General features: G+C 42.1%; 1 protein-coding gene across 4 annotated transcripts in view; it reads right to left on the bottom strand.

Annotated features, from left to right (window-relative positions):
* BICD1 (BICD cargo adaptor 1) overlaps positions 1–24,338 on the bottom strand; it is a 250,830-nt gene that overhangs the window by 40,723 nt on the left and 185,769 nt on the right. For 2 of the 4 annotated variants that reach the window (XM_074983789.1, XM_074983790.1), the window contains 3 exons: positions 20,183–21,277; positions 10,767–10,918; positions 2,917–3,286 (listed from right to left, as the gene is read on the bottom strand). In XM_074983789.1, coding sequence (XP_074839890.1) covers positions 2,917–3,286; positions 10,767–10,918; positions 20,183–21,277 — 1,617 coding nt within the window. Of the gene's footprint in view, positions 1–1,879; positions 2,071–2,916; positions 3,287–10,766; positions 10,919–20,182; positions 21,278–24,338 lie in introns of those variants that run through there. The other 2 variants (XM_074983788.1, XM_074983791.1) reach the window with 2 other exon arrangements.

The raw sequence follows: 24,338 nt of genomic DNA, 5'->3' as shown, positions 1-24,338 counted from the left end.
CTCGCCCAGCACCAGCCGGTCCCACCAGTCTGAGCTGGTGATGTAGCGCCAGACATGCCTGATGACTCTGGCGAGTGGGCACCACCACAGAAAGGCAGCAGCGACGATGGCTTCCTCCTCATGGGAAGGGTCAGGCTCGTCCCTCCTCTGGAGGAGGAGAAGGACGGCAGGGATGACATACTGCAGAAGCAGCAGCAGCCATGGGCTGGCCAGCGCAAGCGCAGGGGCTGCTCTGGCGGCATAGCAAACTGGAAAGGCCAAAGTCTCTCTCAGTAAGCCAGGGAGCCCTGCACTAGCTTTGCTGTCCCTCCTAGCGGCATGCAAGCCTTGGCGTGGGCAGGGAATGTAGCCTGGGGAGTCCTTTTAAGGGTGGGCTGGGCTGGGCTGTTGCCCCAGGAAGGGCTCAACATCCATGCAACCCTCACTTCCAGGTCATTGGAGGCCACTCTTGTCGACAGAGCAGTCAGGGTATGTGCACATTCTCTGTCAACATAAGGAGCTGACAGAGGGAGCTGGTATTAGGTGTGGACATGTTCTGTAGACAGAGGTTCTATCAGGAAATATCTGTCAACAGTGATGTCTGTCGACAGAACTCTGTAGTGTAGACACAGCTTCAGTGGCCTCCAGAAATAGTAATCATAACCACAGTTACTATCCGTGTTTAATTAACAGACCATGAAGGTCGTTATAGATACACACAACCTCCTCTTTCTTGGAGCACAACCTTTTCCTTCACATGATGAAAAATACCGACACAATTCCTTCCAGATGCTCCTATTGAAATAGTCCTATTAGGTAAGGGCCAGTTGTTTATTCTAAGTAAACTTTATAGTGCTGCTAGAGAAATGCAAAGGGAATAGTTAAAAGGAATTCCTGATGACAGATAGATATGATTTGCTGTGCAAGGTTGCCAGTTCTTAGCTGCTTTCTCCAGCAGCCATTCGATTTTTGACAGTAGAATCTTGTGGGCGTCTGCTTTGTTTGTGCTTCCTATAGTTTTGCATTTGGCATCTGAGCCAGTGTTATGTGAATCACATTACTAAAAGCTTGATGTTTTATTGCTTTCACCAAGGGAGAGACAGCGTATTGTGATGTATTATGCCATTTTCTAATAGCAGATATTTTATTTATTTCAGAGAATGCCACCTGTCTGGTTTTTACCTCTTACATTTTCTGTTTGGGCCTCCTCTGCTTGGCAAGCTTCAGAGCAAACAGTTAAACACATCTATTGCCAATCAAAAGCACGCATGTTAGCAGGCTAAAAACACAGTCAGCCAGAGACAATTATTACTGCCTTCTAAGTTAAAAAACAAAACAAAACAACTCATTTGTCCACCACAAAGGTAAAGGTGGCATGGCCTTAGGAACCAGAAGAACTTCCCGTCAAGATGTGGACCCCGTGAGTTATTTTTACATAAAATAAATCTTTTGTGAATTTAACATTGCCTTTAATAAACTCTGTCAAGTAGCAGGAGGGACACAGGTTATATTTTTGGCCTATGTCTATTTTCCAGTCATTATATGCTATTATGAGAGTTCTTGAACTGCCGATTCCTCTTTCGCTTTCAGTGTGCATTTTTATCACTGGTTAACTGGAACAAACTCAGGGCTGAAGTAACTGGGTGCAACTCCTGTGGATCCCAATGGGAACTGTCTCCACTTACACACAGGACTAACTTGTCCCACACCATCTAGAACCAGTTTTTGTACATGTGGGAGCTAATATTCTGCCAGCAGCTGAAACAGATTACACAAAAGAGGACATTTTGCTTGTAAAATTGACAGAATGCACCCAAATTATGTTGTGCGTGCAGTTTTAGGGGTCCCCTATTCTGTTAAATCATTTTGCACCACATGCACCCAAGGAAAAAATGTTTACCTGGTATGGCCACGGTTAACCTTTTTTCCTTGCTGAGACGGTACCAATGGATGAGTTCACTCATGGAAGGGGGGCCCCTCAGAAGAAATGATTCTGTGGAGGTGGGATCAAGGGGGGCTCTTAATATATTCTGTAGGTGGGTCCCTGAAGTCCTGGGATGGCTCTGATCACAAGGGGAAGGTGAGAATAGTCTTGCAGGAGATCCAAGAAAAATACATATGGAAACAAAAGAGTTTTACTTTAATTATCTTTAAATGCCTAACAAATGACAGCACGTTACTTTATTTAACAGGTAAAACCAGCTAGTGTTGCCACCTTCTATTGTTTCAACAACAGAACACGTTGCCTGTGTGGGGAATTCTTTTTCATATTTGAGGAGGAGGTGAGGTTTATTCATTTACCCTCCTTCATCGTTTTATTCGGTATGTAAGTAGTCTCCCTGAACATTTCTTAACCTTTACATCACGACCAGAAAGAACAGGGAAAGGGAATGAACAAACAAGCACAACACTTCTCTAACGGAAGTCCTCTTCAATGTCAGAACCACTGACATCTCCACAGTTACACAGCTTTGGCATGACAGTCAGAAGACGACATCAGAATTCATTCAGCTAGAACATTTGCTTTAGGTTATCGACAGCAGCTGTTCCCTTTGAATATGCAGAGTGAACACATCCATATCTCTCTCCCACTCATGAGGAGACTGAGGCAAATACTGATCAGGCATATCAGAAAAAAATTTTGTTTGTTTTGAAAAAAGCACTGATGTGCTCACAGAGCACAGCTTTTTTTCTTCATTTCTGGACACTATTTTGCTGTATGCAAAACATGAAATGGACACACAAGGTGCATTGAAACATTGACGGAATATAGCCTCAAGCTATATCAGAAAGGAGGAGATAACATGGGGTAGATGGAATCAGAAACAAACTTAGCCAGGCTTTGACTTTCAATCAGCCATTATTTTTACCCACCCTTCTCCCCTCTTCCCAACCAACATCATAATAAATAATCTGTTTACAATTCAGTGAATGATTTTAACTAAAATCTGGCCACTGCACTGTACTATAAAGATCACTGCATGCATACCTTTTCCTCTGAGTGCCACTGCTGACCAGAAAGTTTGGTTGCTGTGGGCCCTGACTATGCAGGAGGAAAGTGTCTATGGTTGGCACGGTGGCTGAAGCTTCCTCACTTACTTTAGAGCGGCTGTCCTTGCTCTTTCCAAGCTTGCCTTTGCTGCGTCGGGACTGCTCATGATCGAACTCTAAATCCTCCAGTCGCTGGGTAAGGGCAAGTTTTTGCTGGATAGCCATCCTCAACAGAGAGTTTAAGGTCTTCTTCTCATCCTCTGCAGCTGCCAACTGCCTTTGCATTTCATCCAATTGTGTGACATATTCATCACACCTGGAGAAACAAATGGAGTAGAAATCTTGTGAAGCAGTCTAAGAACCACGCAGAGCAAAGCAGAGATGGGCCTGAATCAACACCCAATCTAAACGACAGGGCTTATTTGCATCAACATCACAGCTTAAATTCATATCTAGAATAGACCTGATCTCCACCTGGCTCCCAACTATTTTGAGAAAATATGGATTTAGATCTGCTTTTCAAATGCTCAATTTCAACAGGAGAATTTGAATCCGAGTACTGATGTGGCCCACGAAAACTTTTCAGATTTCAGATCCAGCTCATGATTTTGGTTTTGGTTTAAGACCACCTCTAATTCTCAGCACAGCTGTGATGTGGGCAAATTAAACTAATAATTTACATAGACTGAAGGGAGTCATAATTCCACCTAAAGCAAACTATTATACAAAACAATATGGCAGGAACAGCAATATTTTTATTCAGTACCCAGTATTGCATAGTTTGTATGATGAGATCAATGACTGTCCCGTGCTAATTCTTCAAAAGGTATATACCGTGTTTAGGCTCAGGAGGTTGTTCAGTGTTTGGACACATTCCGTCCTTGGCCAAACTTTCAATAGGGGAGCCAGTTGAGCACATTGGAGGGAGTAGGGTTTTGTGATACGGACACTTGCTCATTTTACACAAGCTCTGTCTGGTGGTCATATCTTTCAGACACTCTATCTGCCTCTCCACCCCAACGAAGCAGAATCTGAAGTGGTGAATTATAAACTCAAGTTTTCTTTCCCATTACCATCCTCCTGAACTACCTAGTTCTCACATCACTTGTTGGAGCTAAACAATAATTCACATCTGATCATACACTTTCTGTCCCTTTTACATCTACGTTTTTATCTTACACAGTCCCTTTTTTGTTAAAAAAAAAAAAAGGTCAGCACACAGCTGGCTTCCCATCCCCCACTCCCAGCCAATCCCAGAGCTGGGGCTGCCGAGCTGCCAGTACTCGGTACCAGCAATTTCTTGCACAAAAAAAAATCACTGATCTTACAACAACCTGACACTCTCTCACATTTCTAACTGTATGTTATTTACCCAAGAATTAGGAAAGCATGAACAGAATTGTCAAAGAAATCAAACACTAAATAGTTGGAGGAATTTTTTTTTTTTTTTAAACAGCTTTCCTTTTTGCCCTCTCTTTGGGACTTTGACCCACATTACATCTCTTATTTGGTCCTTGGCAGGTTTTGAGGTGTGACTATATCACCCAAGTGATAAGGTTAATATTTATAAAATGCTTTGAAAATGAAAAATGAGTCTGACTTGGTGTGGCTTTTAATAGGGAAGTGTAAAGCTAAACAGTGGACCAAGACATAGTGTCATGCATTCGTCAGCTGCTGTAGGGAAACAGCTTTAATTGTATTAAATGAAGAGCCTCTTTTCCGGTCAGAATTCTTGCTGGATGCAGTACGGTTGAACTGATTCTCAGGCTGCTCCTTGAATAACTAGAATGAGACAGCATCACTCCTTCAGCAGTAGCAAACACTTCCTACTTTCTTTTTTTTAAAAAACAAAAAACCCTAAAATATGCAATAACCACATTTGATATTTTGATATTAAAAATGTTTGAATTCACCACAGAATGCAAAAAGACTAATTTAAATAACAAAATCTCACCATTTTGTACCAAGGGCCAAAAACAAACAAACAAAACAAACAAAAAACACCAAAAAACCCTATTTAAGTGTCACTCACAGTAAGTCTGCTGAAGTTTATCAAGTTACTATGATTTTACAACAATCTAAAAGAGAGAAAATTAGCCCTAAAAGACACTTCAACAGTAAATAAACACCTAAACCACCATTTTGTTTTTATTTCAAAATGTCTGACTCACAATAACCCTCTGAATTCTTGATGAGTGGTGAAACCTCACTCAGTCTAGGACTTCCATCCTTCAGTTAGAAATTTTGGAAAATTCTTACTAAATCTAGATATACATTATTCTCTTCTTTCCTGTGATTTTAGTCATTTTAATTGGAAACAAAATGACCATAAGCTAGCCATAGCTTCAGTAATACTTGCCTTTTTTTTTAAACAGAGCTTTAACAAGCATGACTGCATTTAACTATTTAAGCCACAGGGAAAACAGATATTACCAAAATGTTGGTTGGCTTATAGTAATCTTCGATACCTGTCTCTGCTAGAAGCAGTTTGCTATTTTAATAAATCAGTTTGGCAGGGCCATTAGCATGATGTCAGCATCCTGAAAACTAAATTGATTTGAAAAATAAATGGCTGTAATATACATGATATCTGAAATTTGTGTCTCCCTTCTACAATTTTCCTCTTCAGTTTACCCAGGAAGAGATAAAGAAACTCATTCTAACTAAATCCCAGTGGGAAATTTAAAAAAAAAATGCAACTACAGCTTGAACCTCTCTAATCTGGAACTCTCTCATCCAGCAATATCTGTAATCTGGCATGATGCTAGTCAGATGACCACTTATCATGGTGTGTCCCAGTATCCTGGGGGTCATAAAGTTTGTTTACCGGTCCTGGCGCTCAGTTTTCTGTGGTGTTATTTAGCTGAATTTACCCCAAAATGTTTTCTTAGAGCCCAGTAAGCAGTGGAAGTGTTGGTAATGTGTTAGACAATATTGACCTCCCATCGTCCAGCAAATTCTCTTGTTTGGCACCTGTCAGGTCCTAAGGGTGCCAGATGAGAGAGGTTCAACCTGTACTAGAATCAACAATAAAACACTTGCAGTGTGTAACACTGGCAATAGAACTGATTGCCTTGCCTTTGTACACCAATGGTGTAGTTTCCTTGTTGTGATAAAATTAGTTGGTCTTAGGATTTAGAATATTCATTCTCTAGAAGAGCACAAATGCCTTGTTAAACAGTGTAACCATGCAGTTATTATTTAAATATAATGTTTAATGAAGATGTATGTTATTAAAACCAATTTAGACAAACACAAATTGGCTTCAGAAATTTGGACATACTGGTTGGTTCTTACTGGTTGATGACCTATTAAAAGCAGTTTTCTGATTGTTATCCTTAATGTTCTCTACATCATACATTTATTTTCAGAAGAGCAATAAGTCATCTCGACAGTTCATTTCCTGCCACTTACATCTCTTGATGTATTGTACGCCACCACCCAAAGTATGCTATAATCTCTCAGAAGCAATGGGCCAAATGTTTCTATATTTTGTTGAAAACATCAGCATCATCAAAAGAGACAAATCAAAGGCTGTGGTTGACTTTTGTGGTTGCTAACTCTCAGATGTGCCACAGGTTTCCTTTAACCACACAGTGGTGGAAGCTATTCTCTTTACAGGAGCTCAGCCATACCTCTTGCCCCACTTGTTTAATTGGTTAACTCATTATACATAGTGTTTAACCAGTCAACCAATTAAACAGGATTTTACATCCCTGCCTAGAATCAAGTAATCATGACTCCTAATCCCCTGCTCCAGCCATAAAACATAACAAACTTCATTGTAGAAAAAGGGTCTCACCCTCTTCACCAACAGGACCTCTCTTTCCCCCTTGGTACAGGTCTACAGTGCATCATTTTAAACCTTTGGTCATGATAGGCATGCACACTGATCTGTGTCAGAGGTTTTCTACCTCCTTTCATTTGCCCCTAAAATTTCAAATGGAGGTGGTGGTCTGCGGATCCCTAGATGGCTGCACACCACAGGATGAAAACCGCTCATCTCCGGTGAACTATATAAGTCCATTCAGTGCTGGAAATGGAACAGTTTTACAAGTCTTCAATGAAATTCAGTTTCTCACTCTGTCTTTTTGTTTCTCTGCATGGGTAGCTTGGGAGGCACAGATATGTAGAGATTCAGTTACTATAAAAATATCTTTATGAATAGTGTAAGATATATTTGAATGCTTAAAAAGACCCCTTCTCCCTGCCTTCAGAATTAGACCCACTTCTCACCTCCTCCCACCATATTATCTACTTTGGCATTTAGATTGAGATTTTTTTAAAAGGTTTAATCTATTTCTGTGCTCACTCCATGTGTGAGTCTATCTGTTGCTTCACAGGAATGATGCTCAAACCTTCTGCCCCTGACTCAGAAAGAGTAGAGAGGGCTGGGCATTCATACCTGGTTTAGGGATATGGGAAAGAGCAACAGATTGCACGGGTGGGTTAGGGATCTGATCTGGGGCTCAGGTGGGAAGCAGTGAATTAGGTCAGCTATTGCTTGTCTATGCAATAAATAGCAACTCAAATTCTACTCCTCCAGCAGGGTTCAGTGTATGTCCATGGCCCCAGCAGATCACTTCCCCAATGAATAAACTTCAGCATGAACATCCTATTAATATTCATAAACAAAAAATGCCGTTATAAAAGAATTATGGCTGAAAGCACCTTTTAATGGAGTCCAGCTAGCACACCAGAACATAATTACACAAACTTCTTCACCTTTAAAATAATCTCAAACCTTAGAATGTCTCTGGACAAAGGCAATTGGTGCAGGAATTCAAGGGGTGTCACTGGCCACATGCCCCTGCTCCTCCCCTTCCTGTCCCTTCTCTGCCCATGCCCCACCCTTCTCCAGGGACAGGTGGGACTGCCCCCACCTCTCACTGGAAGTAGCACGGCGCTGACAGTGAGTTTGGGTGTAGAATATTGTTGGTGGGTTCATATGACCCCTGTGCAGCCCACACGTTGCCTATGTGTCTGGAGATGTCCAGTTAAGAGATTGAGTCTCTTTCCCACCACCACGTAATACTTCTCTGCTCAGCTAACATGGCCTGTCGAGCCTTAGCAAAAGTCAAAATAACAGCTATCTTAGCAGACCATGGTGTGTGTGCGTGAGGGAGAGAGGGGGATCTAGAGTTGTGAGGAACATGTGCAGGAGGGGAAGCTGCTCATGTGAGGAACTGGATTTCTATTTCTCCCTTCAAGAAGTGAATTTAGAATGCTTCATTGCCACAAATACGGTATATCTGAGCACCATAACAAACAGAAGTTACCCAATAAAACAGAAAAGTGTACTGCATCTAGGAAAAAACACTTTGCTTCCAAATGCTGTAAAACAGAAGAAATAATTGTCACACCAGTATTTTCATAAAATGCGTCTTATTTATTATAACTTCTTTCAAGAAATGCTTTTGCTGCAGTATGGATGCAGAAACAGGGTTCATGTGATGCAACGTTACCATAGGGACCACTCTACTTTTCTTCAAAGCAGACTAAACAATTTAATTTTCATGTTTAAAGTTATGCTACAATAGAGTCACAATTAAAAAAAAAAACGCACAGTCTCCCATTTTTAAAACATCTTTTTTTTCTTGAATGGGAGCCCACAGGACATTGTTTAGAGTTGTCATTTTTATTGAGACAAACAATGTTTCAAAACAGGACATCAGCTTGCTATACCATTTGAGCATTTGGAAAAAGTGACAAATAGAAAATTCCTTAGAATTCGGAGTGAAGAAGAGAGGACATTTTCAGCAGAGCAGAATCAAAATATCAGAATCCTACTGATATGTAGGCTCTGTGGTGAAATTTTAAACACAGACAGTCAATGTGTTATCTGTGAAGTGGACACAGTATAAAATATAGTCCACACATTAGCTATGGGCATATCTAAGACACATCTTAATGCATTTTGATACTGTGTTCTGTGCAAGACAAACCTTAGGAGTATATGGTCCTAAAACTGGTTCCACATTCACCATGTTAGGATGTTTGCTGCAAATGGGAGAAGAGGATATTCTTAAAAACAATGGAGGTGTGAAGAGTACATCCATGAGAGCCTTCTCCGGAACTGAATACAAAAGGGTGTAATTTGTATCACAGTAAAGGGAATAAACCCCCTAATCAATAAAAAGGAAATTTATATGGACAACTTTCTTTAATGGTAAATATACTTATCAATTTTAATCACCCATGTCCTAAAGGAGGAAGAAAGTCCTAGAGTCTGTAACTTGCCCCTTCTCTTATTTTTGCTGATAACTTGACAGTCACTTTATTTTTCATGGTCAGTCAGTAATTAAAAGATGACCTACAAGAATATCTATAGTCTTTCACATCCTGATACATAGCCCAGTAAAGTCATCAGAAAAATGTCCATTGTCTCCAATACACTTTGGATCATCCCTGAAACCTAACAGAGTTTAGAAATGTATGCTTCTAAAAGTATCTTGCCATTTCCGCTTTCAAACTGTTGAAAGGTCAGCCACATAACAGATTACTGGCTCATGCGTCACATGATAAATAGTTGGTCTCATACCCACAAATGCCACACCCTTCTCAGGACCCTATTGTAGTCTGGACTGACCTGCATCCATGCATACCTCAAAAAGTGTGCTTTTTACAAGATTCAAAAAATGGATTTAAAAAGCTATTCATTTCCGGAGAAAGTTTCTACACACCAGTGAAGTCACTGAAGCTAATTTACTCAAATCAGCTGCTGATCTGGCTCCTAATTACTACAGAAAAGTTCCTGTAAGAAACTGTGCATGTAAGAAGGTTACACTAGGGCACTAGATGAACCAGGAACCTGCAGTCAATGCGGTGTGAGAAGAGAGGGGGAAAGTAGGGTGATTTAATCCCACGAAGTGCTGAATCTCTATTTTCCTTGGTTACTTGGGCAAATTCAGCACGTATTGCTGCAGCTGCTGGATCTTTTCAAAAAAATCATTTGCTGAACACCTTTAAGAAACCAGCTAAAAATGAAAGTTTCCTTTAGCAAAAAACCAAAAGACAAGATGTGATTAATTACAATCCTCCTGGGAAGAACTGAAAAATTCACTGCAGAATGTGTGTGACATTTTTAAACCTATGAACGAGAGGGTAATAAATGAACTACCAACAGCAGGAGCAAATAATAATTTACAGGGCAGTGAGAAATTGCAGTAACCTGATAATTATCCATGCTGGGTTATAACAGAGCCTTACTGAGGAGAATTACAGATTTTTTACAATGATAAATTATGAATCAGATGGCAAGGACAAAGATGGAATTTAGCCAGGTGAAGGTTTTTATATGGTAGACTTACCATGTGTCTTTTCTGAATGAGAACAAAAGTCACACCAATCTAACATTTATTTTCCACTCCAAAAAACAATTTAAAGACAAATATAGAGAGTGCTAATGTAGTTATTTGTAACACTTCACCCAAGGCTATCCTGGTATTCCATTCAAAAACATTATTTTCAAGAGGCATGCAGCCTCATGCCTTGTGAAAGCTTGAAACTTTGGCAGAGTCTGCATTACAAACTTCTTACTCCTTCATCCAACAAAGCTTTGCCCTTGCAGAAATCTCAAAAGCTTGTACTTTCCACCAACAGAAGTTGGTTCAATAAGAGGTATGACCTCACTCACCTTGTCTCTCTCACCGAGGAAAGTAGTTTTGGTTTCCACACACTAGTGCATGAAGAGTATGAGAAGAAACGCACGTAGGTGAGAATGTTCTTTCACTCCCATCATATGCTTGCTTTCAACTCCTTAGCAGGTGAGAAGACTGTGACACAGTTTCCCTTACCTGGTTGCAAACATTGCTCTCAAGGATGAGAAGGTTGCTGCATCTTCTTTCAACGCCTTTAATTCATTTCGCAGTTTGGTCATGGTTTCCGTCACCATTGATTTTTCATTCTCATATTTATTCTTCAGATTGGCCAATGCCACTTCAGCAGTCTGAAAAAGAGAGGGGGATATATGCTTCTGAGAAGGGGATATGATAACAGCTAAGACACCAGGTTATGATTTCATTTCTGGCTTCCGCCTTTATTCACACAAAAGCAATTATATACCTGAGATGCACTGGTGACAGTTTCATCCTCTCAACAGACATTCTAAACTCCCTGTAACACAGTGGCACTCACATCTCATAAGCACCCCCTTTGGCCAAGTGTGTATGTTTGCACTCTCTGTTCTTTCAAAACCTCTTCAGCGACACAGCCCTTCAGACAAGTCACATACAACTTGCATGCAAATCAAACATCACCCTTCAAGGGTATACATTTACCAGGGAGCCATCTCAGTGCCCTCTGTAGTGTCTCTGAGTCTGTTCCTTGAGCCCCCAGATCTTGCCTTCCTGGAGGCAGTGTCCTTGCTGTTCCTGCAAGGCTTTATCTCAGAGTCCCAGCATAGTCCAGTGGCCTCTGATAAACTATCCACCTGGAGCTATCTACAGAGCTCCTGCCCTCTCAACCAACCATTCTCCCAGTCTGCACACTTTGAGGTCTCCAGAGGCACTGACTGCTGTTTAGTCCTGCAGTTCCTTTTACAAGGCCTTCCTGGCCCCTGATAAGCTGCTTCCTCCTGTAGCACCTCTAGCCTGACTGGAGGATATCTCTGTGACTTCTCTGGGGCGGGGATGTGGCAGGACCACAGGATCTCTGTCAGCAGACCTCAGGGCCTTGTCCACCCCAACCCACTCCCTCACAGATTTCTAACACAACTTTAATGACCTCCATCCATCCACCTAACTCTCTCTAGAACATTCCCACCTCAGCATCAGCCTCCCGGACACCACAATCAGCTTCAACAATGGAACTCTATTGATAACTATATACAAGAAATCCCCAGATCACCTCATGTATCTTTGCATATCTAATAACAATCCCAAATGCACCATGAAATTGCTTAGCTACTGCTAAGCACTTAGATGCCTCAGAACACGCTCTGAAGATATACACTTAAACCAGCATTCAACAAACAAGGATACAACACCAGAAAAGAAAACTGCATCATGGAATGCACCACATAAATACCTGAGAAGACCCTGCTTCCATATAGAAAACTCACTCTCCATACAATCCTTTTTGTCACTTACAAACCAACACTAGAATCCATATGAGGTATCACACAATTATAATCCATATTTGATAGGGCTCACATCCTGCAAATTGTTTTTCCAATATCCCCTCTTCTGGTTTTTAAACAACCCCACAATTATTAATGAACATACATGAAGAGGCAAGTATTTGCTTGCGTATAGTGTAAAACCACTCTGCACTTTGGCAGGCTATAAAACAGGCCATCTGTTGTCAGATACTGGCAAAAAACATTCAGTAGGAGAGTATTTAACTATAATTAATAAAACAGTCAATCACTCTGCTTTTACCTGTCCCAGAAAGAAAAGTGATAGAGCAATGAACAAGAGGACAACTTCCTATTTAACAATAATTATGAAACATCTGTATTTTTGTAGTAGGATTATTCACGTTGTTGGGAGGGAGAGCAAAAGAAGATCACAATGGAGGCTAAGTCTATGCTACATTCCTCTTTTGAAAAAGGAATGCGAATGAGGGAAATCAGAACTGCAAATGAAGCACTGATTTACAGATCTCATGTTTTATTTGCATAATCTCGTCCAATTGCTTTTTTCAGAAGAGATTTTTCAAAAAAAAAAAAAAAAGGCAGCATAAGCGGTTTGTATTTCAGTTTAAATTTGTGAACAGTTTTAGGACCCGAAAAGACAAAAAGCACTATATGAATGTAAATTATTATAACTCCTCCTCAGTTCCCCTCTAAAAACATGAGAGCCAATACACGAAAACCTTCAGGTCTTTCTCTCACTAATCCACTGTAGTCTAAAAGAGTCATTATATACCAGTGCTAAAACCTGCAAATCCTCCAAGAGGTCCCCAGTGAGCTTTCTCTGCTCCACACAAGCTTTCACGTGTAAAATTATGTGGAATCTCAGGCAATTCTTTTAACAGTTATCTACAAACATAAACAAGTACAAGTGTGCCAAAGGCAAAGCAAACAAAAGTACAACTTGCAGCTAGGCAAAATAATAGAAAACAAAGTCCTCTATCAAAAAGCTGCAGACACACCTTAATGGATTCCAAAGGGTTAGGGTAGAACATTTGTACATAACATAGATTGCATGACCTGCCTCAACTCTCTTTCTACCTTCTTACCCTCCTACAGTCTATCAGGTCTCTTTTTCTAGTCCGAATTCAATCTCTCAGAAGTTGTAGCTTAAAAATAAAGTCCCCACACAAACTTTGCTTTCTTTTCTCTTTTTCAGTTTAGATATTTCAGGCCAATTTCACACATTTAAAAATGTCTTGCCCTCTTGCTTTATAGTACCAGTATATAAAGCAAAGTAAGTGAACCACAGTTGTTACCGAAAAAAGAAAGAAAAAAAAACACCAATAATTTTTGACACACAACAAAGTAAAACAAGGGGCCTGTTAATTTAGTTACAGAAAGTACCGAGCACTTCAAAGAGTACCGAGTATTATTATCTACCTTTAAAAATTCCATTTTACTATACTGGCCTAACTCCAGGCTTTTGAGTTAAAGCTCAGGCTTTGGGGTATGTTGTAGCCCCCAAGTAATTCCTGCATGGCCTCAGGACTTGAAGATGTGCCTCTTTTGCTGAACATAGAAACATCATGGTTGCAGCCAGCACATATGTAAAATGGATACTGATGAGGCCTGAGGAGAATTGAAAACCCTACTGTTCAGCATGTTTGCCTGAAGTACAGGATTTTATTTACATATGTATTTATTTAATTTAATTTAATTTAAAGGAAATTATCACTCTGTTGAGCTTTCCCACTATAGACAGGCTTATTTTCTACACTTGATATGAAACCAAAAATCAGAACCATCAGTGATGTGATCCTTAAGATTAAAATCATTACTCTGCTACTGCTTTAGATTTTTAAGATTCTATGTTTTGCTCCCAAACCAGTATTAATAAAGCAAGCAAAGCTCTGATTCAACATAGGCATAAAATAAAAAGAAAACAGTGAATTAACAAAAGGTATGCTCAACATCATCACTTTGATCAAATCTCTTGTAAAACTGACCCATTTTCACTATCCTATTTCTGACTTTTTGTCTGGGTATCTTAGGCTGCCAGGTCTTTGAGGCAAACATTTTCCTCCTCTAAATTAATATATTGTTTAGTACAATGGGACTCTAATCCTATTTGGTGCTTTTGAGGGCTACTGTCATATGAATAAATAGAACTGTCTGTAGGTTCCTTGATTGTCTTCTTTTACGCAGATCAATTACTGAACAATGAAGAAAATTGAGCATATTTAAAGTTAAGAAGCGAAAGTATTGTTTACACTTTTTTTCAAGGAGCTACTGGCTATAATGTCAGTTCAGCAGAAAATATTGTTGAAACACATCATGGTTTACCAAACTGGGGTGTGCACCCCCTGGGGGGGCGTGAAGAAATTCCAAGAGGGGGATGAGGCGACCTAGCCCCCCCCATTACTCCCCCCCCACCTGAAGAAAGATCCGGCCTTTGCTCCTGGCTCTCAGCCCCTGTCATTTTACATGGGTGACCTGATGCAGCCGCTATAAAGAACAGGCAGCTGGCAAAGACCCATGTGGAGCTGGCTGCCTTCTGCAAATGGTTTGGGGCTTAGGAGGAGTAGAGTGGGGTTATATAGGGGGATAGGAGTGCCTGGCTTTGTGGGAGGGCAGGGTAGGGGCTCGGGTGGGCAGCTCGCAGGGCTTGTGGGGCTTTGGCGGCCAGCCAGCTTGCAGGACTTGTGGGGTTCAGGCAGCTGGCCCCAGCAGAGCAGGGCTTTGGCAGCTGGGGCTGATGGGTGGGTGGCTGGCCCTGGCAGCGTGGGGCTCAGGCGGCTCGGGATGGTGGGTGGGCTGCTGGCTCTGGCAGCATGAGTGCTCAGGAGGATGGCACGCAGCTGGGGTGGGTGGGTGGCTGGTCCCAGCAATGTGCGGCTCGGGCAGCTGGCGGGCAGGTGGACGGCTAGTCCCCGCAGCTGGCAGGCAGGTGGACGGCTAGTCCCCGCAGCTGGCGGGTGAGCAGGTGGCTGGCCCCGACGGCCTGGGGCTCAGGTGAGTGGCTCTGCCAGCACAGATCTCAGGTGGGTGGGCAGCTGGCGCGAGCAGCTCTGGAGGCTGGCATGGGGCCCAGGCAGCTAGCTGGCTGGGGCTGCACCAGACAACCACAAGGGACCAAGAAAAAGTATTTGTGCTTATTTTTAATTTTAAACAACATTTTTATATCAAGCTTTTGTGTTTATTTCAAAATATGAATTGAACTTTTTGTTAAAGGGGAGGTTGGATGATAGTAAAGAAGAGGTGGGGGGGCATGAGGGTTTCTCAAAAATCAATAGGGGGTCGCGATGCCAAAAAGTTTGGGAACCCCTGCATTACACTGTTTCTTTTAGCAACATGACACCATTTCCCTTCTTCAGAATGAAGTTACAATGATACGTGGTGGCCACTAGATAGCGCCCATGTTTTCTAGTATCACAGAGGTGGCCATGTTAGTCTGTAGCTTCAAGAACAACAAGAAGTCTTGTGACACCTTGTAGACTAACAGATATTTTGGAGCATAAGCTTTCGTGGGCAAAGACCCTCTTCATCAGATGCATGAGTGGGGAGGTGATTTCGGGGGGGTATTTAAAAAGTGGGGTCCCAGTAAGAGGGAGGGCCAGAGCTGACAAGGTCTATTCAGCAAGGTGGAAATGGCCCTGTATCAACAGTACTTATCAAAAGAGTTAAAAACAAGTCAGATCAGACAGGGGATGTGAGCCTTTGTCAGAGTCCAATGGGGAGATATTAGCTCCCAGAGCAGAGAAACTGCCTTTGTAAACTGAGAGCCGCTCCCAGTCTCTGTTTAATCCATGGTTAATGGAGTCAAATTTGCAAATAAATTGCACCTCAGAGATTTCTCTCTCCATTTGATTTTTGAAATTTTTTTGTTTCAGAACTGTCACCCTTAAATCTGCCACTGAGTGTCCAGGGAGATTGAAGTGTTCCCCCACCAGCTTCTGTACATTACCGTTCCTGATGACTGGTTTATGTCCATTTATCCTTTTACAAATTTCGTTTACATGTTTTCTAGGTTTACTGTGTAATGCCTGTTACCCAAATCAATACTCAAAAACATAATCCTGTATTTCATTCCTAAGGTGTCTTTCCTTGAGCTGAATGAGGGTAAGAAGAAAGTAAGATACTCTTCTTAAATAGATACACTAATCTGTTTCATATTCTGCAGCCCCAGGACCGGGACAAGTCTCCCTCCTGCGGCAAAGATTTTGGGGTCTCGCTGTCGCTGGAGGAAAGTCTCCACACCCCATGTCGGACATGTCTGTGTAGTGACGTGGGAAACCAAAAATCCTTTCTAACTCAGTGTACCACAAATTGTCTTCACTCCATTCATGAATACGGGGGAGCTGCAGCCTTTTCCCCTGCCTAAGGGAGTTGGCTTTAGCACTTTTGTTTGCACTTTCCTCAACTTTACTGTGCTAGTCCTTCCTCAACTTTGCTATTATCCTACTGTACTTCAGGAGAGAGGCCCAGAAACAGCGCACTGTGTTGGTGTCTATCATCACGGGGTTGCACTCCAACAAGTGGCGTGAGTCAGGGCAGGCTTTGGAAAAATGATGTGAAAATTCCTTTGGCTGTTTTCAACTGCCAGGTAAGGAGGGTAGAGACCAACAGGCAAGGAGGATGAATTGGTCACAGAGAGGCGTGTGAGTGTGGCCTGTCCAAGTGTGAACCCTAAAGCCTTAAAAATAAGAAGGTAAATAAAAAGGCTCCAACTACGCAGCATTTCTTTTTTTAATATGGGCTCAGTCAATGTGATGTTAATTTGAACTCACAGTTCTGATTGATTGCCAAGGAACTTGCTTGAATATGAGTAATTTTACCAGGTATCCAATATTCAGCATAGGGAAATAGGGTCACCCTACTCATTAGTATTAATTAACAAGCAGGCTCCCATACCTGTCTTGTGGCCATAATCTCCCCAGCCACCCTTTGCCTTCTTTTAAAAACGTATTTACATATTAGAAAATTGATGGAATCGATAGAATGCATCAGGTCCAGGTTACCAATTCACACTATAACTTTTCACGGCAGAGAAAACAACACCAACATTTCACAAACATAAAATTCACAAGTCGTCTTTCTCTAGTTAATGTGTGTTAATATCTCTATCGATACAAGCCCCATATGGCATAAAATACACTGGATAGATAATAGATAATGGCTAAGATAACTTTGCTATTGCCAGCTTTAATGTTGTATTTCTTGACCTCTGGGTGATTTCAAATTTTCAGCCTATCATAATTTATAGTACAGTATAGTGACCTAATGATTGGGACCCATTGTCCTGCTTACTGAACTAACACAGATAATGGAAAAGCCCGAGAGAGTTAACAACCATATTGCCCTGATCCTGCAAACACTTGAGCATTTTGACTTTGAGGACAAGTAGTGCAACTAGTCTTTATTGGCCTCGGGCGAAGCTCAGGGATTTCACCATGAAAATCAAGAAGAAAAGGGTGTAAAGTAAAGACACCCGGATGCTGCGCCATTCAACCAGGATACAGAAAGCCCCTAACAAAAAAGGAGATAAGCGCTGATAAGCAAATTTATGCCGACAAGCTGCACAAAGGAAGGCATAAAGTACAATTTTGGGCATGAAGTAAGCAAAGTTTTGAGCAAGGACGAGAAAATATAGCTCTGTGTGTGTGACCAGTTAACTTTTGCTACCCCGGCAATGAATGATGTAATAGATACAGTAAAACTGAAGGAGAATAGCTAGTTTCCCCTATATAATGTAACTGAAAAATAATGCTATTTAGGAACTGTCTGGAGACTGCAGTTCAACGAGCTGCTAAAACTCTGACCCCTCTGCATGACTCAGTGCAGAGGTACCACTGGCATGCTCAGATGAGTGGATCCTGACTGGACATCAGGTGAAGTTTGTCTGTATGTTGGGTGTAGTGAGCATAAAAGCTATGTTTATGTAACTGCCCCCAGGCAGAGCTGAACCTGGGACCTCTGAAGCTTTGTGCAGGCACCTCTAGTTTGAGCTAAAAGCCCCTGGGCTCTCAGATTAGGCTAGAGAGGACACAGCCTCTCTCTGTGAAGCGATCGAGGTACCACTACACAGGACATTGAACCACATGTGTGTGTGGGTCACATACTTCCCCTAGTTGAGGAAGCATGTCCTGAGCTTCAGAGACCCAGATGAAATCCCAGACAAGCCCCCACTTGTAACTGCTCCCAGGCAGACTTGAACCTGGGACCTCTGGAGCTCAGTACAGGCACCTCTACAGTTTGAGCTAAAAGCCAGCTGGCTCTCAGCTTAGTTTATAAAGGACACCCATTCTTTCTCTGTGAAGTGGCCTAGGTTACACTATATAACCTAGACCGCTATAATCTATCTTACACTATATAATCTAGGCCACTATATAGGACAGCATGTGGGGCATAGGTGTGTGGGTTACACTTAGTACATGTGTTTTGTGTTTTTTGCGATAAACAGATATTTAGAGGACAGCTGCATAAGCTCTTTGATGAGGAAAAGGTTATGCACACCTGTATAGCCAAGAGCTTGACAGAAAGGGTATTTAAATGAAGCAGGTTTACCCTGAGCTCCATGGGTGAGGGAATGCACTTTACGGCCCAGGCTCTCGGTAGGGAAAGGGTGGGAGTACCGAAATTAACCAGATCACACCTTGAGCCCTCAATAAGGTATAAGCCTAAATTTTCGTAGATAACACGCATAATTGTTTTTAAGACTGGTGCCTACAAAGATGCAAAAACCTAAAGATACAAAAGCAGACAAAGGGTTGGAAATGGGTATATAACACACAAATAAATGAACAGATGACGCTAGACAATATACACAAGCGCAGGGTTTTTTTGTATTTAACAAATAATGGGCCTTATTCTTGTCTCACTTATACCAATACAATATTAAGAACAGACCTGGTCAAAAAATGAAGAGAGAACTTGAGACAAATTTTAAAACCTATGTTTCATTTTTTACATTAATTTCTTTTTAATCATTTTCAAAATAAAAAGGAGGTATGTTTGATCAGCTTTACCCCAAATATAAATTTAAAATGTCTTATTTTAAAAATGACAAACAAAAGAAGTTAGTGGCAATAAAAAGGCATTTCTGGAAAACAAATATTTGAAAAATTCCAACCTCCTCAAAATCAGCATACCAATCAATAGTTTTACTGATGTAAAACCAGTACAGAAAGGAAAACCAGACCTGTTATATCTGGCAAGGTAGCTACAGTGACAAATTAGGATCCAAATTGGATGAGAGATATACGTACACATGAAAGTTGTGTACTCTACTCATTGGTATTACATGAACAGACATTGCTGTTCAATAATCAGAAAGTTCCACAATTGTGTTGATCATTCTGCTTTGCAGAAATAAATGTTTGCCCCTGGTTAGAGAGGAGGTGTTATTACGCCATTTAACTACCATTGATGAGAAAGGGATAAATCACTGAATTTGTTTAGCAGAGAGCACCTCCTGTTGACGGGGTAGCATGAAGGCATTGTAGTCTAGTGGTCACAGCGGGGGAATGGGAGTGAGAAGGCCTGTATTCTAACCCTGACCCAGGTCTGTGGTGGAACGAACTGAGCCTCAGGCTCCCCGTCTGTAAAATGGGGCCATGAAACTCACCTTTGTAAAGTGCTTTGTGAGCCTTGGCTGTGTAAATGCAATTAATTGGGTTTTCTATTCCCAAGCACCCTGGAGTTACGTACTGTTTCAACACTATGGCACATTGTGTTACCATTTGGAAGACCCATGTCTGGTTGTGACCCTTAAAATCTGGCTTCTTCTCAAACCAGGAGACCTATTAGGAGCCATGCTAAGGCTTGGCTCCAGCTATACCTTTCTTACTCCCCTTTTCCTTCTGTTGCAGGCTGATCCATGTAATGATAGTGAGGTCTCAAACGCTGCAACAAGGCACTCACTCTGTCCATCCTTTAGATCAAGGTAGGTGCTGCAAAAAGATGATCCAGAAAGATTGGAGGGAGTTAAAAAAAGCCAAGAAAACTCTCAGCCTCATTGCGACAGACGGGAAACACAAATCGTCGATTTTTCAACCATTTACCACAATACCTGCTGAAAGGCACATAAATCAGCTCTGAAAACACTGATCACCACAGACTGACAGTACTGTTGCTCACCTGTTTGTTGGCTTTCAACACTGCCCTCAGGGTTGCTATCTGCTCCCGTTTTGTACTCAACAGGGACTTCAGTTTCAGTATCTCTTCCATTAAGGCCTCCTTGTCCTTATCAATCATGGGCACCAGCTCACGCGCTGCTGCACGCTGACGTGACAGTTGAAGTGACCGATCTACAGCCTTCTGTAGGTGCTTGATTTGGTCCCGTATTATGGCATTCAGGTTGTAGATATTCATTGGCTCTTTACGTATGTCACTGGTGTCAGAGACGGGAGATGAAGGAGGAGCTGTGATGACAGGAGAAACTGTAGGTGTCTTGGTTGGACTCTGCTCTTTGCCAGACTCCATGTTCTCTTTAGAGACATGCTCAGTTGGGGTCCTGGCTTCTATCGGGGACGCTGTTCCTCTTCTGGCCAGCCGTGGAGATAGGAGCCCCCTGGGATCATCAGGTCCCTTCAGGCTCCCACTACGGGTGACTCTACTTTGCCTGTAATAGTCCAACATAACCCTATTGGGAGTTTCATTATTACATAGACATACATGATGATAGAGCTGGGCCAGCTCCTCACTAAATGTCACCAGCTCATCCTGGGCTGTGTTGAGGGTATTATGGTTTTCATTCGCTATACTTGTCATCCTTTGCAACTCTTTTTCCATGTGACTCATTTTCTCATAACTTTCCTTAGTTGATTTTTCCAGGTTCGTCACTTGCTCATCATACCTCTGGATCCTGCTCTCATATTTTGCCTTTTCTTCAGTGTAGTTTTCTACATATTTATTGTATTTCTCCTTTAAGGCCTTTATTTCAGCTTTAAGGTCGATGACTTCGGTAACGGCCACTTTGTATTTACACTCAAGGATCTCCAGGCCATTGATGTCTACTTCATAGTCATGCGTTTCCTCACCGGAGTCTCGTCCCTTCTCACAGTCCAGCCCTACTTTCATCTCCTTGTTGCTCTGCAGTCCCCTCATGGCATTGACATGCTCTGTGAGCCTGTGGACCCGCTCATGTTGCTCAGTCAGGGCTCCTTTTGTGTGTTCCAGTTGTGTTTGGGACTCCTGGAGGTTGGCCAGGAGAATAGCTTTTTCTCTTTCCACCTAGAATGATATGATGAAGAAGGGAATTAAACTAAGAGATTTAGACCCTTTGGCCATGAAGCCTATGCCACAGCCTGACTTTTTAGGCCAAGCCAAACTTGAGTGGTGCTTTGACTGTGTGTGTCATACTAAAATGCCTTTCACTCAGATTCATCCTGGCCTCCTCTATCATGGCAGAGGGGCTTCTGGGAAAAACACGAAAGGCACTGAAACCCTCTGCACCAGGTTGCAATACCATTTGCTGAAATTTGGAGGATTATAGGTGGAGGAGGTCATGGGCCCAGAGAGTCAGTTGATGGCAAGATGTCAGAGAGGGGAAGGGAAAGGCCAGGAGGGACAGGGCATCCATGGGTCCCCTACTGCAAATGGTACTTTGTGGGCCAAAGACAGGCCATTTCTCAATCTTCACTTGTTTGTGTTCTGGTAACCAACCATTGACAATAGCATTTTTTCCTCCAACTAGGTAACCTAGTTGAGGTTTTCAAAGAACCCAAGAATATTTAGACACATCAGCCATTGATTTTAACAATTAAATTGTAGCTATACAAATAAATCCCCTAGAGCAGAGGGTCCCAACCTTTTTCACTAGTGCAGACCCCCAGTCACACCCCCTAGACCATTCATGGACCCTTAATCACCACTCAAACCCTTCACGGACACCCATCAAAGCCAATTCTACGTTCTATGACCATTTTTATTTAGTATTTATTTTTTCATGGACCCCCTGCAATACCCTCATTATTCCCCAGGGGTCCATGGACCCCATGTTGGGAACCACTGCCTTAGAGTTTCTGACAATCTCACCCCCTGCTCCCACTTGCAGTAATGTAATGGTAGATGGCCATTATTTCTTATTATTAGTGCTTATTTCATCAAGAGCTACCTACTCCCCTAACAATTCTGCTCAGCCACCTAAATTGAGGGTGAATGGTGTCTCACTAAACATCAGATTTATCCCAAACTATGATATCTGAATTTTAATCAGTTATCACACATTATTCAGCCTACCTCATGATATAATGCATCATGATACACACTTCTTTGCTACTTGTATGACTTTATTAGACTTTTCTGTGGAAAAACTCTGCTGTTCTTCCACCATCATTATTTATCTATTTAAATTTTTATCAATGGTGAAAAAAGACTCCTATCAGCGCTCTGGCTATCTGTGACAAACTTAAAAAAAAAAAGAAAACATTGAACAGATGCAAGAACTTCCCCAGATCAAATGAAGTCATGCGGCCACTAATCAATAGGAATTACAGCACACATACAATCTTCAGACGTCCACTCCACCACTATGTACTTTACCCAACACTCATCTCCTCAAGCACAAGGGAGAAAATGTAGTCATTGCAGTGCACCCTGAAGGCTAATAAACTGGTTCTATTACAAACCTGGGAATGGACACAAATTGTATCAATCAAAAGCCAGGAATCTGTACATGCGCTATAAAGTTTTTTGATCACATCATCTCATCAGTCAAAAGTGTAGGTGAAAGCAAGCAAGAGTAGTTTGGCCATTGGCTTTGAGCTATATTAATCTGGTCCTAAGTTTCCACAGAGGAATCTTGAGGTTAAAAAAGAGATGGTGTCATGGAGAACAGCCATTCTCCCAATGGATTTAAACCCCAACATCTTAATGTAAAGGAATTTGGTTAATTTAGTTTGGTCCATTCAGATTCTAATTGTCATACATTGGAAAAAAAAATGTAAATTTTCCTGTGTGTCTTCATCCAGATCAGAACTGGTGATGCAATGGAAGGTACAAAACGAAGGGTCTACCCTGATGTGAGTGATTTTAACGAGTGTTTTGACAGTAATTGCAATATCCACAGGATTAGACTCTGGATTGTGAGCAGCTTATATTATGAATGGCTTAGTGTGCTGTTTGGTAGCCACAGTTGCAGCTTCCCAGATCCCTGAATATGTATTTGGAGAAAAATGCCAGTTCCAGCTTTGTTTTATGGGAGCCAGAATTACTAATTCAGAGAAATCAGGGAGTCCTGTTTCTAAGAGCCTTTTAAAAAGCATTTTCCCCCACCACCACCACCATAGGTATCTCCCCAGGCAAGACTGGGAAGAGTCAAATCACTTCAGCAAACTTTATATGGGAAAAAGAGGTTTTTAAAGAGTTTATTTAAAAAATAGTAATATGATTAATGTTCATTCAGTGTTCTCAAGTGCAGTTCAGACTCTTACTGTCTTATAACTGGGAAGCCTACATTTATCAAAGTAAAGGGCTAAGGGTATGATAGATGGTTTATATGTCTGATTTTAAAACCTGGCCTTTATTTTTGCACTCGTAAGCTGTGTCTACACGTGCACGCTACTTTGAAGTAGCGGCACTAACTTCGAAATAGCGCCCGTCGTGGCTACACGCGTCGGGCGCTATTTCGAAGTTAACTTCGACGTTAGGCGGCGAGACGTCGAAGTCGCTAACCTCATGAGGGGATCGGAATAGCGCCCTACTTCGACGTTCAACGTCGAAGTAGGGACCGTGTAGACGATCCGCGTCCCGCAACGTCGAAATTGTGGGGTCCTCCATGGCAGCCATCAGCTGGGGGGTTGAGAGACGCTGCCTCTCCAGCCTGTGCGGGGCTCTATGGTCACCGTGTGCAGCAGCCCTTAGCCCAGGGCTTCTGGCTGCTGCTGCTGCAGCGGGGGATTCATGCTGCATGCACAGGGTCTGCAACTCGTTGTCGGCTCTGTGTATCTTGTGCTGTTTAGTGCAAGTGTGTCTGGGAGGGGCCTTTTAAGGGAGCGGCTGGCTGTTGAGTCCGCCCTGTGACCCTGTCTGCAGCTGTGCCTGGCACCCTTATTTCGATGTGTGCTACTGTAGCGTGTAGACGTTCCCTCGCTGCGCCTATTTCGATGTGGTGCTGCGCAACGTCGATGTTGAACATCGACGTTGCCAGCCCTGGAGGACGTGTAGACGTTATTCATCGAAATAGCCTATTTCGATGTCGCCACATCGAAATAGGCTACTTCGATGTAGGCTTCACGTGTAGACGTAGTCGTAGTCAGCAGCAGATACAATACTGTAGGTGGACAAACAGCAG

This window comes from Carettochelys insculpta, chromosome 1, assembly GCF_033958435.1.
Source record: "Carettochelys insculpta isolate YL-2023 chromosome 1, ASM3395843v1, whole genome shotgun sequence".
Lineage (NCBI taxonomy): Eukaryota > Metazoa > Chordata > Testudines > Carettochelyidae > Carettochelys > Carettochelys insculpta.
The sequence above is the reverse complement of the archived record's forward strand: the minus strand, read 5'-3'. Positions and strand labels throughout refer to the sequence as shown.